The sequence below is a fragment of the Montipora foliosa genome, chromosome 4 (genome assembly GCF_036669935.1).
Source record: "Montipora foliosa isolate CH-2021 chromosome 4, ASM3666993v2, whole genome shotgun sequence".
Taxonomy (NCBI): domain Eukaryota; kingdom Metazoa; phylum Cnidaria; class Anthozoa; order Scleractinia; family Acroporidae; genus Montipora; species Montipora foliosa.
Genome location: NC_090872.1, coordinates 36,924,093 through 36,936,592, shown reverse-complemented (window position 1 = coordinate 36,936,592; position 12,500 = coordinate 36,924,093). Strand labels below are relative to the sequence as shown.

The window sequence follows — 12,500 nt, the reverse complement described above, 5'->3', positions numbered from 1 at the left end:
GTCAGAGAAAAATTTAGCACACAAACTTGAAACGACAGGAATAGTAATAGAGAAATCCGTTTTCCCTGATCGCATCTCCACTGTGTGAGACTCGTCGACCAGAACTGCTGCCAAATCTCGGTAAAGCGAAGCGGAGTTATATTTTTAAATTTATTTTAATGAAATACAGACATTACAACTACTACATCACACTTTAATACAAGACAGATATTCTAATACCTAGACAATACCTACAATAAAGGCTTATCGAGTATTTGTGATTATAGATATGTATTTTACTAATTCAATAATTTTAAAATTAGAATATTTTGTTTTTAAGTGATTCGGAGTGTTGCGGAATTACCGGGAGATCGAGCAATCTTTTGTGGAGCCGCTTTTCGGCTAAACCAAATACTTGCTAAAATCAAGTAGAGTTCCTCTATCGTTCTCTGTCGTTAAATCAGCAACTGAGGAAGCCGAAAGGCCCACGTTTTTGTTCAAATGTGATCAGCGATAATGCTTTGTCGAGGACAGGAAACTACCACGGTGACATGAAGTCGCCCTCCTTGTATTTTGGCCGCTACAAAAAACAGCTGGGAAATTCCCGAATCCTGCGGATAACAGAGATAGAACTTCCCTTCCTTCCAGCAGAGAACCCATTGCATCGCGTTGCCCTACTTTAATTATGTAAAGTTACGCTACAATTCCTCAAACGTGTTTTTGACCACCTCATCTCTCGAAGCGAAGTATCAGGACCTTGTCAATGGTGACGTCACCAGGTAATTTAATTTCTGCCAATCAGTATTTTGCGTCCAAAATTTGGACGCGACATGCAAAATTCAAAGCCATGCGGGCAGGCCCTCATTCTACCCCCAACCCCAGTCCCTCGAAGGGCCTGCCCGCAGGCTACACGTTCCCTGTCCCCGCTTCCCCGTCCCCCTTTTTGACACAGCCACGAGAAAGGGGTAGAATAAACAGGCAAAGGCAACGTGTGTGAGAAATTATTTGTGCAATGACATTTGCAAGATCTCTCTTGTAATTAACCGCTAGTTCAAATTTCGTGCCGCTGGATGTTGTCGAAGACGTGTCCAATCAAGTAGCGTCGCCTGTCGAGCAGTCAAAACAATAACCGTATCGAGTTGCTTTGTTCCACTGTTCTTCTCATTTTCAACTTCATTGCGCCCTTTTTAGGTGGATCTTCACCGATAGTTTATTTGTTTTAAGTGCATGAGGAACATATAATAGATTTAGGCATTGCCTGTTGACAGAGATAATGCAGTTTTCTCGTTATCAAGCAGGAAATATCATTTATTTCGCGAGGAAAAAAAAAAAGATTGTTTTTTGTTCTCGTGATTAAGTTAACTTACCCGCAGTATGGTTTCTATTTTTGTGGATCGATACGTTCTTTGAGCGTATAAATAACCCGGGTCAATAACCCATATACGTATACACTACCCTCTCCTATACCCTGCCCCGGGTCTACTGGTCTTCATTCTGCAGTCATTAGTCTGCGTTTTACCATGACCCCTTTGTTGATAGCTTTTAGTCAATACTGGTTTGATGTAAGGATTATCATCTTCCTAAGATTGGATGCGCAGTAATGAAGCTGAAGAGCACTAGCATCTTTATCGGGCAAGCAGGAAGAAAGGACAAATGTGATCCTTAACTTTGAACATGTGGTAGAGAAAAACTCGTTTGTTCGAAGGTTTCCCGTAAGAATGTCTGAGGATTTTTATAGACATGCATTACTTTCCATTAATCCAGCAATGATTTTCCTGTTAGCTTTTCATGAATTTAATTTCAGCCCTAAATATATGTGGAGTCATTTGCTAATGCAAATGACCATTTTCTTTGACCGCTTTTTACTGTGTACTTCTACAGGGGACACACTGGATATGAAGTGATAGATAACCAACGAGGCACGTAGCGCCTAGTTGGTTATAATCATTTTATATCCAGCTAGCCCGAGTAGAATAATTGTTTTATTAAAAACTCCAGGATCAACAACTCTTTTACGTATTGTCGACTAAAGCATCGATTTGTTCCTCAGTCAATTCCGGCCACAAAAGGGTTTTTCCGGCCATTTTTTCTCAGAGCTGCAAAAATGTTTTCAGTTCGTTTTATTGCTGACGCGTTCCTTGACCATATTTGTTACAGCAGGTATATAAACCGATAAAATGAAAGAAGTTAAAAACTTCGTATGCTGCGTGACACTTGTTACTACAATAAGAAAATAAAAGTTGAGAATGTTTCTGAAACTGCCAAAATCTTAATAAATGTCCAGACGTTTCGGGACTGTGCCCTTCATCAGTGGAATGTTCGTTAATGTTTTAAGCCACGATGTTTTAAGCCACTTAATGTTTTAAGTGGCTTAAAACATTAACGAACATTCCACTGATGAAGGGCACAGTCCCGAAACGTCTGGACATTTACTAAGATTTTGGCACTTTGAGAAACATTCTCAACTTTTATTTTCTTATTATATTTAACAATTATTCCTCTTAGTCAATAGCCCATGAGGCCGAAGGCCGAATGGGCTATTGACTCAGAGGCCATGAGGGCGAGAGGAATAATTGTTTTAGTAAAATCCAACTAGTTGGTCAAAAAAATATCGAGACAAAACATCATTCGCTAGTTAAAGCTGGACTTTAATTGTTGTTTTGGTTTTCAAAGCCGGCGCTTTTCGCTACTAGTGGGCTATAACAAATAGCCTACTAGTAGTTCAATCAATCAGAACGCAGCATTGATAATAGACCACTAGTTGGATTTTACTAAAAACCGATAGCCTGTGTCCGGCGAGCCGATGAAAATGCTGGAAATCTGATATCTGTAGTTCAGTTTTTAATAAATAAGGTTATTGGCCTTTCTCCAGCAACTGGAGCTGAAAAATACAACACTAGCCCTTTTCAATTAATGTCAGGAATTAAAAAAGCCGTCTCTTCCTCCAGCAGCGACCTGTACAGTAAACTTGGGACAAGTGTTGCGTGTTGCAGGGTCTCTCAAGTAAGATACAGTCCTAATGATCATTTTTCGTCGAATTCATGTTGAGGGTGTTCAAATGTGTTTGGGAAGAAAGACTTGGCTCTTCCCTCGTTAATTTATTAACAGGTGAGCATAGCCTGACGATAGTCAGTAGTATTTGATCCAGAACTTTCCCTATTTTGGGCCTTAACCACTAAACCGCACCTATTGTTTACCATAACTTCGAGAATGCCTCTTTTGCACGTATCTATCCAGCAGTATTCTGGACGTATATCGCCTGACCCTGGTGCAGGAGGCCTACGTAATCACTGACCCCTGCAGAGCTGTATACTTCAGTTTTAGAGTGAAGAAGAAGAAAGCTCTCATTTTGTCAACTTTGGATTGTCTGTGGACCCTTAGTTGATCCCTTAGTTAGATTCACTGATTTGTTCTCGTTTTACTGCGGAGTGACTGAGGTGCACGGTCATGTCATGTGGGACTCAACCCTGTCCCGTGCCATGGCTTTAGCCGAAGCGACAACGACAGGTTCGGTAGCGGAGGCATGAATGGAATCTTCTAGCGGTTGACCGGATATTGAACATTTGCTCAAGTAATCTCTACCAAGAAAATAATGAGATTAAACAACATTTATTCAAAACATACTACAGTCCAAATTGCGACTCGTTGTACAGTATTCAAATCTGAAATACTTGAGTGTAACAATATATGTTTAATAGAAATTACCTTGCAAGCAGATTGAAACATCTAGAAGGTGCGACAACATTTCCAGACTAAATAGAGTGGAGAAAATCGCAGATAAGAAATATCCGCCCTCATAGCCCTCATAAACCCACCAAGATCTCTGTTTTGGACCTTGCGCGGTTTCCTTTTCAGTTGATATAATCGTCAATATACTCGAATCAATGATGCAAAGATTGAAATACCGTTGGCGTTCGAAGTAAGTGTATTTAATTGTTTTGTTCATGCGCTTTTTCTTATTTGCAGTTGCGTTTTCATATTATTTTGACTGACCAAAGCTACCTGCTGGTAAGTTACAAGTTCACATTGATTTGACTTGACACCTTGAACACCTAGACCACAGGCTTTGTTACATTTTTGAAAAGGTAACATCATTTATGCAATAAAAAAAATTGGATTAACTACAGCTCAAGGCCAAAATGAAGAAGCTCACTAGTTGATTAAAGGATCTTTTCAAATAGAATTTTGACTCTCTTTGGCTGACAATTTATGTACGCATCTTGTTGGATGTGTGCAGCCTAATGTGCTTTTTGAAACTTGGAATGGCTCTTCGACGGTATACCTTCTTTCTTCATATTCCGTTGCTGTTGTCTTGTTGTGTAGGAGTATCATGTGTGGATAGAAATCAGATGACAATATATCAGAAACAAAATAAATATTTTTTGCGTTTGATATTCAAAGGTGGGTCTTTTGGGTAGACAATATTTCAAATTACTTCTCAAATCAGGGAAAAAAGGGAGATACACGTTTTGCACGTATCTATCCAGCAGTATTCTGGACGTATATCATCTGACCCTGGTGCAGAAGGCCCACGTAATCACTGACCCCTGCAGAGCTGTATACATCAGTTTTAGAGTGAAGAAGAAGAAAGCTCTCAATTTTGTCAACTTTGGATTGTCTGTGCACCCTTAGTTGATCCCTTAGTTAGATTCACTGATTTGTTCTCGTTTTACTGCGGAGTGACTGAGGTGCACGGTCATGTCATGTGGGACTCAACCCTGTCCCGTGCCATGGCTTTAGCCGAAGCGACAACGACAGGTTCGGTAGCGGAGGCATGAATGGAATCTTCTAGCGGTTGAACGGATATTGAACATTTTCTCAAGTAATCTCAACCAAGAAAATTATGAGATTAAACAACATTTATTCAAAACATACTACAGTCCAAATTGCGACTCGTTGTACAGTATTCAAATCTGAAATACTTGAGTGTAACAATATATGTTTAATAGAAATTACCTTGCAGGCAGATTGAAACATCTAGAAGGTGCGACAACATTACCAGACTAGTAGAGTGGAGAAAATCGCAGATAAGAAATATCCGCCCTCATAGCCCTCATAAACCCACCAAGATCTCTGTTTTGGACCTTTCGCGGCTTCCTTTTCAGTTGATATAATCGTCAATATACTCGAATCAATGATGTAAAGATTGAAATACCGTTGGCGTTCGAAGGAAGTATATTTAATTGTTTTGTTCATGTGCTTTTTCTTATTTGCAGTTGTGTTTTCATATTATCCTGACAGACCAAAGCTACCTGCTGGTAAGTTACAAGTTCACAGTGATTTGACTTGACCCCTTGAACACCTGGACCACAGGCTTTGTTACATTTTTGAAAAGGTAACATCATTTATGCAATAAAAAAAATTGGATTAACTACAGCTCAAGGCCAAAATGAAGAAGCTCACTTGTTGATTAAAGGATCTTCTCAAATAGAATTTTAACTTTTTTTGGATGACAATTTGTGTACGCATCTTGTTGGATTTGTGCAACCTAATGTGCTTTTTGAAACTTGGAATGGCTCTTCGACGGTATACCTTCTTTCTTCATATTCCGTTGCTGTTGTCTTGGTGTGTAGGAGTATCATGTGTGGATAGAAATCAGATGACAATATATCAGAAACAAAATAAATAGTTTTTTACGTTTGATATTCAAAGGTGGGTCTTTTTTTTCTGTAGACAATATTTCAAATTACTTCTCGAAACAGGGAAAAAAAGGAGATAAAATGCAAGGACAAAGAACAAATGAAGTCTTTATATTGTTTCTGTTACAAGTCTGACACAGAATTTTTAGGGAAGATCCAAGGAATGCTTTTTAGGATTCTGTCCTAAAAGTACAAGTACGCAGAATAGGCCCTACAAAACCTGGCATAATTTGTAAGTATTCCGAGCATACTTGATTTCGAAGCTTGTCCAAAAACTGAACGCCTTTAGTGATCTAGTGATGTTGATGAAAGGAAGACAGCTCGAGTAAAGACTTTCATCTTTTTAAAATGGTGGGTTCATAAACAACTGTACTGAAGATGGAAGTTACTTAGATTTGTTTGGCAGTACCGACTAGCTTTACTGGTTGTTACCACACCCCACTGAGTTGCCGGGTGAATTTATTTCACGGTGACTCTTCGATTTTTGATCCTTAAATAGCGAAGCGCTCATCAAATGCGAGTTTGAAGAGGTTTGTTTTCTTTTTCTCGTTTACGATTCCCTGTTCTGCCGACTTTAATGCAATTTTTCCAAGTTGTTCAAATTCACAATTTAGTCCATTGTTTTAACGAGAAACCCCTCATCACAAATGTAAGGACTTAAATCTGTGTTCAGAGAAAATTTCGGCCAAGTAAAACGATTCCAAAAAATAATTAGGTCAATATCGCTTACATATATGCAAATGCGTAAAAATAAAAGTGAGAGTAACTTTTGAGCTCCTTGAAACCTTTGTCAGCATTTAGCTGCGTTCTTTGAAGAACAAGATGGGATACAATAAATGTAAAGAAGTGGCAGTGTATCTGAATTTAAGCTAAATACGTGTTTTGTTTATGTCTAAGACGCGGCAAGACTAAAGGTTCGCTAGGCTGAGATTGAAATAACACTCAGTAAGATATTGGTTAAGAAATTGGTGGAGAGGAATGAAAGTAGTTGTGGTAAAATAACATTCTGACGATTGAGACAAGATGACTTAAATCGTATATACATAAATATGACATGGAAGTTTTTTTGTGGACTGTCATCGAGGAACGGTAAAATTGCTGTTTTAAGGATTGTTTTAATGAGGCGCACTGAGTGACATTTCGAGATTTATTATTGTATTGTGAATTTATGAGATGGAATCTCAGAAAGGTATAATATCAATAGCTGATGGGTTGAAATGAAATTAGGTTATTAAATTTGTCCACCAAAGATACCCCAATATGCAAAAATCATTTGCAGCGTAATTTTTATACTTCAATGACCTAGCGAATAACGGAGATTTCTTAATTTTATCTAGTTAAGAAGTTGTCCTTGTCAGAGTCGTAGTCACCCTAAAATGTTCTAACGCGATGATGACATAGAGTTAAAATTAAGTACTACCGAGAAGTCTGACCAAAACTACAAAACTGAAGACTGACCATTACGCAATTAGTGTAGCCCATGGCCTGTGAAATTGCTGCAGGCATGTGATTGTTTGTATGTGTAAAGCCTGGTTTCCATTAGATCGTCCGGATCCCCGCGATCGGCCCGATCGGCCCAGTCCTTTCAAATAACGTTCAGAGGCGATTCGAACGATCATAGAGAAGCCACCCTTAATAGAACGAGAGTCCAAAAATAATATTAAGGTAAAAATGAGGTAATTTTAGACAGAGGGTGATTGAACTGTAGAAATTTTAAATATGTTGAGTTTCAAATTGCTTGTCCAAAAGATGAACTTTTTGAAATTCCATTTGGATGGCTCCACAACAATAACAAGGAAGAACTAGGAGCAACTTAAGGTCACGGTGTTAGCCAAATTTAACATGATGAATCATACGGTTGTGTTTATCAAATGAGTTGATAAAGGTCGAAATCATCAACGTGAAAAGATTGGTTGGCAGATGTTTCGACCGTTTAGAGCGAATTCGCTTTTTTAAGTTTCTTGTAAAATGACCGCTATTTCTATGACGTTGACGAACATGTCGTTAGCCTCACCTAAAAATGAATGCAACGTATTTGTTTTGAAACTACTGCGGTCCTTTTGACGTTACCAAATAGGGTTTTCCTATGTAGCCTTTATAATATCAAAAGTGATACCTATCTCTAAATCAATAATATAATATTGCAACGTTCCTGTATACTTTTAATAATTGATATCAATGAATTTCTTCAATCCTGAAGCCCTTTCTCACACTCAGGAACTGCGAAGATTCCTCTATGTAGATCTGGAAAATATTACATTCCATTAAAATTAGTCTGAGAAACCAGCTGAGCAAATTGAACAAATCTGCCATAGAAAGTTCACGAAAATGGACAGCAAAGCATCAAAACATCGTCCTTTGTGATCAGCGGCAAAGATAATTACTTGGGTGTTTATGCGTGCCAAAAATCGCTAATTCTCTGTGATCTTTCTGGCAGGATATTTTGTGGAACACCGAAGAAAGCTGCGACGAAATGGAATGTAAGTAGTTGTGCTGTTTGTCACTTTTTTACGCTTTAACCCAAGGCAACCTTTTCGGGCTTTTTTTCATAAGGTGTTGGAGGAGCAACCCTGGGCAACGAGGCAGTTTCTATCCTCTTCTAGCCAGTGATTAAGACAATTTCCTGAAGGCCCTTGAAAGATTTGTGGTCGCTGCGAACAAAGGGGTTTATTACAGGGTTGATTCCGTCTGCACGATGGAACACGTTTTACGACTCAGGGGCACAAGGAGCCTGATGTGTTGCGGGAGGTTTCACATTGCGATTCACTAGGACAAGAAAGAAAAAAAGCCCAAAATCTTCACAACTATTTGAAATAATTCTTCGTTATGTAGTTCTAGCAACATGTTGCACTGATTTTAATTTGTAATGCTTTTTGACATGTCAAAAGGTCGGGAAACATTTTGCAAAGACTCGTTTTGTCATCGTGAGGAGTATCTTCAACACAATTGACAGTTTGGCCATTGGTAGCAGGTGGACCTTCAAGCAATAATTTATGTCATTTTCTCCAACAGTGTCAAAGTCAACTAAATCCTAGACAGCATTTTCAACTTCTAACCCCACGGTCACATTTGCGCTTAAGACTATCCTCAAGCATGCTTGCTTGTGACGTAAGTCAAGCAATTAGCTAGAGTTTTAAGCAAGCACGGCGTGGTCGCATTGCACTTCGGTTCGACTCTTCGCGCGTTCGTTGAAAATGAACTGTTTCCCAGACTAGTTTCAATCGTTTCTGCTGATGAGGAAGGCGAACCTCTTTCGTCTAACCGTCTAACTGTTCCTGGAACAGTTGCCTGAGCAGGATTACAATAATTTTTTTGAGCAAAACCTTTGACGAATTTCCGTGGAGACGTAGAAGGTGGCGCAGTTAATCGGCGTTGGATAAGTTAAGAATTGGTAGCTTGCTTTTGTAGTTACTAAAACAAGGAATGACCTACAATGATCTACAATGACCTACAATGAGCTACAATGGCTTACAATGGGCTACAATGACCTATAATGAGCTACATTATAAGCTAATGACCTGTAATGAGCTAAAATAAAATAAAAAATTGCAGCTCTGAGGGCACTGCAGCATGTTTGCAGTAAATAAGTTAAAAACATTCCACTCTGAGCTTTGAACCAATCAAAACTTCGTTGCTGAGCATGTTGAAATTTTCACTGTGCACTCTGAACTAAGTAAAGAAAACACTGCGGGAAGAATAAATTAAGATTTTATCGTTGCCAAGCCAAGCCTTGATATTTTTACATTTTCATTTTAGCTTTAAAACAAGGGAAAACCTTGCAAGGATCTTTTCGCAGTTTGTTTCTGCCTTCAAGGCCACGTACGCGTGCGTAATTGCTGTCGTCATTTGTGCTATCATGTAATGGACTAATAGAAAGGAAGGCTACGTTTATTTTTTCTAAACGTTGGCCGTGTAGCACTTATATTTTGACAGACTTAACTAATCAGAGTGTAATGTGAACTGTTAGTTTTTTACCCCATATGAACCATGATGGAAATGGGCTCACACAAGGACAGAGAAAAACTCTGACCGTGGTGGAAAATGAACTCACGACTTTCGGGTTAGATCACCGCTGCTCTACCGACTGAGCTGCAATGTCAGACGACAGCGGGACATTGGAACTGAAGATGTTAAAGTCACGGCAATGAACATGTACAAGTACAAGGAAGGTTAGGTTGGCCGTGTAGCGCTTATATTTGAACAGACGCAACTGATTAGAGTGTAAGGTGAAGTGCTGGTTTTTTACCCCATATGAACCATGTGAGAGTTTTTCTCTGTCCTTGTGTGGGCCCATTTCCATCAGTAGGGCTAACGCTCACATGGTTTATATGGGGTAAAAAAGTAGCACTTCACATTACACTCTAATCAGTTAATGGACTAATAGCGTTGCGTGACACACAATGGATGTTTTACGCTCACCAAACTCTTTACTCACATCCTCTTTGCCATTGTAAGTCATTGTAGGTCATTGTAGATCACTGTTGGTCATTGTAGCTCATTGTAGGTCATTTTGGTAGGTCATTCTAGCTCATTGTAGCTCATTGTAGACCATTGTAGGTCATTGTAGGTCATTCCTTGTTTTAGTAAGTACGAGCTTGCTTTGCTTACACGGAATGGGCGATCCTGAACATACTCGAGTACAAATGATTCACAGGTACACCTTTAATCAAAACCCTCTTCTTTATTGGTCAGCTTTCGTGAATTGTTCACCTACAATAGCACAGTTCAAGAGCACTGCGGAGCGCTCTTGAGCTGAGCTGCGGATCCTGTGAACTTTTCAGCAATTCCGCCTCTTTTTTAAGCGAGCAAGCAACGTCACACCTGTGACGAGCTAGGAATGTGCTAGGAAACCAAATATTGGCCAAGCAAGCAAGGATCTAGCGCGAATGTGACCGCGGGGTAAGTGAGAGCTTCCAAAGAGCCGGGACAGCTGCTTAGGGTTTAAAATAATTCTTCTACGAGATCGCTCATTGCTCCCAAGAGCTTAGTGTATACTAATCGTACAAACGTTGTAGCATCTAACAAGTCTCCCTATAGGGATGTTTTTTTAACTAGAAAACCTCACCAACTGACCAATAAACATTTTATTGACCTGTCCCTCGGGATATGTGATATTTGTCACATATCCCCTCTATCCAGCTCAATAACGGTAGAGCTCTATAGAAATTGCAATATAGTGACCCTGAAAGGTGGAGCTGAAGTTTTTACTTTTATCAATACACAATTACATACGTACCTACATATTTGATTTACCACTGCTATAGGGGCTTTTCAGGGCCACTGAAACTAGGAGAAGGGAACAACAACTATTAAGAATTCCGATTGGTCGAAGACAAACCAGTTGGCTATTTACAAACCTTGTAGGGCAGCCGAGAGGTTGAATCAGAGACTAACCCTAACCCTATCCTCTTTCATAATGGCGGCCAATGTTTCAATGCTAATAAGCCTTTCTAGCCTCGCTACGACTTGCAAATTGTTTCAAAATGAGGGCAGTAGGTCTATTTCACATAAACACAAAAGAATGTAAAAGTGGTCGCCATTTATGAAAGTGGTGTATTAAACCTTTGGTCAGAAAGATCTTAAACCCGAGAAACGATTCAACCGTAACGCGATCGTTTGTGTGCAGCTTCATCACGTACGGTGATTCAAATTAACAAGATCGATTCGCGCTGGAATTGTACGGTGAATTTAACAGGAAAAATGGCCAAATAGCACTAATCTGTTCCCTGTGAAACAGCTCGCAAAATATAGTATTTGCATTAATATCCTTACGTCAAATAACTGATCAAATTTATGCAATTTGCATAAACTTTGAGTGGTCTCGGCAATTCATACCGACAAGTTGAGCATTTCTGTAGCAAAAGAACGATGCTGTGCAAGAAAAACGATTTTTCCACGCATTTCTCTGTTAACTTGACAAAGAGCAATGATAAGTTTTGCAACGTGTCATGCTTGCGAAATGGTTTTCAATCCTTCCGAATTTTCAAATGTCTTCTTTCGTCAGGGAAAAACTTGGGCTATGAGATTTACAAGGAAATAAAAGGAGAAGAAGAATTTAACAGGAAAATGAAGGCGGCAAACAAGGTAGGGCGGTCAACTAAATAAACAACTTTCGATTAATTAAGCGCGGATGCCTTATACATCTAAAACGCATTCATCTATAAAATTTCGGCTTCTTGATCGTCTTATCGCCTTTTCCGTTTTCTTTTACCATTTAAATGTACCTTTTTAATCTAGATTAAACACTTCAATTGCCATTCTTAATTGAATTAAGGGTGACTATTTAATATGATTAGCTGCAGCAACGTATTTGCACTAAACCACCAAACATCATAGCAGCGAATTACCTTTAAAGTATTCTTGTTAACCTTTAAAGCTCTCAATAATCTGGCGCCTCCGTATCTAAGTCAACTATAGTCCCATACAACCCTACAAGAAATCTTAGGTCAGCTGGCCAACACTTATTAGAAGTACCGAATGTGCGCCTGAAGAGCTATGGGGACAGGGCCTTTTCGGTCGCTGCCCCAAAGCACTGGAATGAAATTCCCTTGGACATTAAATTAAGTCACTGTTAAGTCGGTCAGTCGATGTCTTTAAATCCAGATTGAAAACTTATCTTTTTAGATTTGCTTTTAATTGATCTTTATTTTTAGTGCTATTGTTAGTTAGATATTAATTAGTTTGTAAAGCGATATAGAGCTTTTGTATCCACCGGTATAGAAATAAAGTTATTATTATTATTATTATTATTATTATTATTAATTATTATTATTATTATCATTATTATTATTATTATCATCATCGTCACCATCATTTTCGTATAAACTCTTGTTCTTAGGCCATCGTAGCTTGATTAAGAAAATAACACAAACAGCGGTGATA

At 38.9% G+C, this 12,500-nt stretch overlaps 1 protein-coding gene across 1 annotated transcript in view; it reads left to right on the top strand.

Annotated features, from left to right (window-relative positions):
- The first annotated feature begins 2,931 nt into the window (after nt 1-2,931).
- Nucleotides 2,932-12,500, top strand: part of LOC138000733 (allene oxide synthase-lipoxygenase protein-like) — a 31,411-nt gene continuing 21,842 nt past the window's right edge. The window contains exons 1-5 of the mRNA XM_068847357.1: nt 2,932-2,982; nt 3,946-3,987; nt 5,196-5,237; nt 8,056-8,098; nt 11,623-11,702. Coding sequence (XP_068703458.1) covers nt 8,092-8,098; nt 11,623-11,702 — 87 coding nt within the window. The 5' untranslated portion in view covers nt 2,932-2,982; nt 3,946-3,987; nt 5,196-5,237; nt 8,056-8,091. The remainder of the gene's footprint in view (nt 2,983-3,945; nt 3,988-5,195; nt 5,238-8,055; nt 8,099-11,622; nt 11,703-12,500) is intronic.